Below are 5740 nucleotides of genomic sequence, written 5' to 3' on the forward strand. Positions count from 1 at the left end.
ATTGTGATAGGAAACCGAATACTACAACAAACTCGAAGAACCAACAGATGAAGAGAATGATATGCTAGATCTTGCTTTTGGGTTAACAGAAACGTGAGTTATCTCTCTCTCTTACGTTTTAGATGGTTTCAATCGGGGTTCAATACAAGCAAATATTGACAAATGTTCCATTGAAAATGTTCTATAGGTCGCGATTGGGATGTCAAGTCATTGCCAAACCAGAGCTAGATGGAGTACGCTTAGCCATTCCTTCAGCTACCAGAAATTTTGCGGTTGATGGGTTTGTTCCAAAACCTCACTAGTCACACTAAAGCCTCGGAGCTGAGGGGTTATTTTGAGTTTACACTGGTTTACTATCCGAAAATAAACTCATTACATATAATTGCCCTTAGGGAGTTATACAAATGTATTTCAGACGGTGAGCTTTCAATTGCAGCATTGTCTTATTGTTTCTTGAGTTTGATTTAGTTTTTTTGACAAAGCTAAAGATATAGATGAACAGATCAATATACATATGATCAGAAATTCGAAAGCGCTTTGATCATGTTGAGCATTTAATCTCAATATACCCACAGTAGGAAGCCAGGAACGGTCTAAAGGGCTTGTAGTCTTAAACGTTGAGTTAGTTGGGCCACTGTAGGACCGTTGAATTACTTTTAGAGCAAGCAATTAAAACAAGTAACTTTATATTTGCCTAAACTAGTGACGTTAAGACAAAACTTTGTTGTTAGTTCCATCTCTTCAATTTAATAGACAATATACAACTTTAACTCTTTCTATTTTCACCAATTGTATTTAACTCAACATATATAAGTTTCTATTAATAACTTTTATAATAATTAATTTGTCAATCTTTAGAACAAACTTTTACAATAATATTTTTTGATGCGCCAATAAGATCATGCGTGAATCGCGCACTCGCTCACACGTGTTATATTTTCTCTATAAACAAATCACTATTAAATATCTACTAAAGTTAATTACTTAGATGCATTGTCATTTAGAAAATTAGGCAATTAACAACTCTTTCTACCATGTGTAAACTATTTTACATATTTCTCTATAAAAAAAATTATCAAGATAGAGCCTGAGTACACGCGGCACTTACAATTACTCTATCTCTTATAGTAAATGTATGCAATCTATATTTGATTTGCCTTAAATTGTCATTACACTCTCAATAGATTTTGTATGTGTTTATAAGACTGAATCATTTAATTATAAATATCTTGATTCTCCATTTTTCATATACAAACAAGAGTTAGAAATTAATAAATCTTTAGTTTTTGACTAAACTTAGCCTAAGGTTTATGGTGTATAGATAGATCTTCAGATTTTATTAATACACAATCTTTGACACGTTGCGCTCTCAATCTCACTTTCTTAACTCTCAACCCTATCTCTTCTTATATAAGAAGGGACATCCTCCCAACACCAAATATCATAGCAACAACAAAGTCTTATAGTCTAAACCCAAAAAATCAAGTGCTTCATGAGAGAAATGGATAACTTGATTGTTTTCGCAGATGAAGACGACAACCAACAACTGAATGGAGTGAAGCCCCCACCGCGAGTGTGTGCAAGGTGTAGCTCCAACAACACCAAGTTCTGCTACTTTAACAACTATCGTGTGTCCCAGCCACGCTACTTTTGCAGGAACTGTCGTAGATATTGGACTCATGGTGGGGCTTTAAGGAACGTACCAATTGGTGGAGGCTGCCGTAAAGCCAAGCAGGCTAGAAAAGATAAGTCTCCTGTTTCTCGTATGGTTTCTCCTGACATCCAACAGGTTACCCCTGACATCGAACAGGTTAATCATCAACCTTTCTCGTATGTTCAAGAAAGCAATGAGTTTGTTGGATCTTTTGGTGCTTCTTCTTCTTCTGTTGCTGCTGCTACTGTTGGAAACCATTTTGGTTCTTTGTCTGATATTCGTGGTAATATGGTACCAAATGTGCCTCCTCCATCTCAAAGTTTCCAACCAAATCATCGCCTGGATTTCCAAGATGGATCATTTGAACATGATTATTACAATGTTGGATCCAGTACTAATCCTTTCATAAACCAATCAATTGGTGGTGGTTATGTTGATAATTACAACGGTTATGGCATGGAGCAATACAAGTGGAACCAGAGCTTCAACAACACTCTAACCATGAATCATGACGCCAGCACTAGTGGAAGCAGAGGATCTGACATGACCATGATGCACAACGACAACAAAAACAAGATCAGATACAACAGTGTGATCAAGCATCCTNAAAAGATAAGTCTCCTGTTTCTCGTATGGTTTCTCCTGACATCCAACAGGTTACCCCTGACATCGAACAGGTTAATCATCAACCTTTCTCGTATGTTCAAGAAAGCAATGAGTTTGTTGGATCTTTTGGTGCTTCTTCTTCTTCTGTTGCTGCTGCTACTGTTGGAAACCATTTTGGTTCTTTGTCTGATATTCGTGGTAATATGGTACCAAATGTGCCTCCTCCATCTCAAAGTTTCCAACCAAATCATCGCCTGGATTTCCAAGATGGATCATTTGAACATGATTATTACAATGTTGGATCCAGTACTAATCCTTTCATAAACCAATCAATTGGTGGTGGTTATGTTGATAATTACAACGGTTATGGCATGGAGCAATACAAGTGGAACCAGAGCTTCAACAACACTCTAACCATGAATCATGACGCCAGCACTAGTGGAAGCAGAGGATCTGACATGACCATGATGCACAACGACAACAAAAACAAGATCAGATACAACAGTGTGATCAAGCATCCTTGTCATCTAGAGAAGCATGGTCCTTAAGACTCTTAACCGTATTAACTGTTTTCTATTTATAATAAAATAAAAGTCAAATGTTTCTCTTTTATGTTTTCTATTGGGTTTTTTTTTTCTTTTAAGTTTCCATCTTTTGTTTCTTAAAAGATTCAGAAATAAGTTGCTTCTCTGATCTTTTTTTTCCTTTGTATAATAATATTAATTATCTATTTTATTTTTAAAGTATAATGTATAAATATCTTTTAATCACCAGTTCGTTTCAATTTTTTGCAATCTGCATATATCTTTCTTGGTTATGTTATATGGTTATAATTAGGTGTCTTGAGCCTAATCACAAACTAATTTTCAGAGTATTTTAAAAACATGATTGGAGCGGAAACAAATTACGTCCAACATAAACCGTTATGTAATCAAGAGAGACTTAGACAATCTAAGTTAACCTCAGTCCTCATCAATGGCACTTGATAATTAACTTCTTGAACACTTAAGTAACTTCCTTTTTACCAAATTTATTTTTATATTAATCTATAAATGACTTTTTTGTTTAATGATTCGATTGAAATTGGGGTTCTTTTTACTAAATATTATCTGTTTGACATAATTAATTATATATTTAATGCAATAATAGATAGTTAATAAAGAGATATATAAATTATAATTATAAAATATACATTTATTATATTATCATTTATTTGGTCAAAGTCAATTATTAATTGATATATAATACTAATAACTTTAAAACACATTCCTAAAATGTCAATTTAGTAGTTGTTAAATAATAAAGTAGATAGATAATCTAAATAAAGTGAGCTTACATATCTCTTAATTATGACCAATCAATAATGATGTAAAACATAGAAACTAATTGAAATATATTGCCTTTAAATCTAATATTTATAGTCTTATTTGGGTGAAAATGAATGACTCTCATTTTCTTTTGTCAACAACTTAATGATCTCTATGTTTTAAATAAAAAATAATTGATTTTTGAGAAAGAAAATAAAAAGTGACTAGTTTCCTAATTTTATGTATTTCTAGGTAACTATAAATATATGGGAAGAACCATATAAAAATCATATACATAAAAGTAAAGTTTCACTCTCTCCTTATTGGTCCATTTGACGTTTAATTTTTTAAAATTTAATATTTATTTTTAATTAAACAACACATTTAATCATATATATTAATGCATACTTTAAATTAATTCTTTACTACTAAGTTGTAACTGAAATTACATAAATTGTGAATTGATTTTTTCTCTTCCATTCCTTTTCATTTAAACACATATTAATTATAATTGTAACTCTTCTAATTTAATTATTTTAGAAATGTAACTTCAACCACTTTTTATCCTATAAATAACCATTCTCACATCCTCCTCCACCATATCCCAAATTCTAAATATTTTCATTGTTTTTTATAATGTTCTTGCATAGGTTGAAAACCCAATTAAGAGTTTGATTATATTTTTTGTTTACTATATTCTCAAAATCTAAATATTTTTGATTTGTTTTGTTTATGTTCTTGTGTGGGTTCAAAACTCATGGTAAGAGCGTGATTATATATTTTGTTAGATTTATCTTATATTTTGTTCAATTTTATTCTTTGTCTTTATGCATTTCTTCCTTCCTTCTTTGTCTTATTATTATTTTTAATTTTCAATTACATATGTATAATAAAATTTTGGTGACTGTAAAAAACAATTATCGATGTAGATTCAACAATACTAATTTCTATCAAAACCCAATGAAGGAATCAAGCTAGAGAAATCATCTTCACTCAAGTATATTTATATATATTTTACATTGTTTTGAATTTTATTGTTCCTTTGTTTTATGTACTTCTTCTTTTCTTCTTTGTTTTCTTATATTATTTTGATTTAAAATACATATGTGGTGACTTGTGTAAGTTAATTAGCTATGAAGCTTGGGTTTTATTGGGTGACTGGCATGTTTTCTTAAATTGATTTAGTATGTGATGCTCTTTTTTTTCTTCTCGACAGCCAATTCCACAAAGGCAAACTAGGAATTTCCATGAAGCATTTTTCTCGTATAATCATATGTTTTCTGCATCATATAGCACAGCCTCTGAAAAAGGTGGCAAAGAAACAGAAAAGTAAGTTCATATTTATCTCAGAACCACATTCAACTCGTTTACAACAACAAATGTAGACACGATCACTAATGCACAAGTATTGTTGCCTAAATGTTAGAACATACATGCATTTTCATGTTCTTAAGGTCCCCATTGGAATGAACATCCTTGAAGCTGCTCATGAAAATGATAAGGTCCCCTGACATCCAACAGGTTAATCATCAACCTTTCTCGTATGTTCAAGAAAGCAATGAGTTTGTTGGATCTTTTGATGCTTCTTCTTCTTCTATTGCTGCTGCTACTATTGGAAACCATTTTGGTTCTTTGTCTGATATTCGTGGTAATATGGTACCAAATGTGCCTCCTCTATCTCAAAGTTTCCAACCAAATCATCGCCTGGATTTCCAAGATGGATCATTTGAACATGATTATTACAATGTTGGATCCAGTACAAATCCTTTCATAAACCAATCAATTGGTGGTGGTTATGTTGATAATTACAACGGTTATGGCATGGAGCAATACAAGTGGAACCATAGCTTCAACAACACTCTGACCATGAATCATGACGTACGCCAGCACTAATGGAAGCAGAAGATCTGACATGACCATGATGTATAACGACAACAAAAACAAGATCAGATACAACAATGTGATTAAGCATCCGTGTCATCTAGAGAAGCATGGTCCTTAAGACTCTTAACCGTATTAACTGTTTTCTATTTATAATAAAATAAAAGTCAAATGTTTCTCTTTTATGTTTTCTATTGGTTTTTGTATTTTATTATAAAGTTTGCATCTTTTGTTTCTTAAAATTCAGAAATAAATTGCTTCTCTAATCTTTTTTTTTTTTTTTTTTTTTTTT

At 31.8% G+C, this 5740-nt stretch overlaps 2 protein-coding genes, 1 long non-coding RNA gene and 1 pseudogene across 3 annotated transcripts in view; all 4 read left to right on the forward strand.

The window, feature by feature from the left end:
• Positions 1 to 544, forward strand: LOC104731440. The gene is made up of 2 exons (XR_758609.2): positions 1 to 93; positions 188 to 544. It is a non-coding gene; the product is annotated as an uncharacterized LOC104731440 (long non-coding RNA).
• The window catches only part of LOC104731439 (adrenodoxin-like protein 2, mitochondrial), a 6979-nt gene extending 1893 nt beyond the window's left edge, over positions 1 to 5086 (forward strand). The window contains exon 6 of the mRNA XM_010450816.2: positions 5022 to 5086. Within this exon, the coding sequence (XP_010449118.2) occupies positions 5022 to 5078 (57 nt within the window). The 3' untranslated portion in view covers positions 5079 to 5086. The remainder of the gene's footprint in view (positions 1 to 5021) is intronic.
• On the forward strand, positions 1460 to 2252 carry LOC104731441 (annotated as a pseudogene).
• LOC109125008 (dof zinc finger protein DOF4.5-like) lies at positions 2271 to 2953 on the forward strand. Its single transcript, XM_019233415.1, has one exon. It carries the CDS (start codon positions 2287 to 2289, stop codon positions 2806 to 2808), a length of 522 nt encoding a protein of 173 aa, XP_019088960.1. The 5' UTR covers positions 2271 to 2286; the 3' UTR covers positions 2809 to 2953.

This window comes from Camelina sativa, chromosome 12 (genome assembly GCF_000633955.1).
Source record: "Camelina sativa cultivar DH55 chromosome 12, Cs, whole genome shotgun sequence".
Classification (NCBI taxonomy): domain Eukaryota; kingdom Viridiplantae; phylum Streptophyta; class Magnoliopsida; order Brassicales; family Brassicaceae; genus Camelina; species Camelina sativa.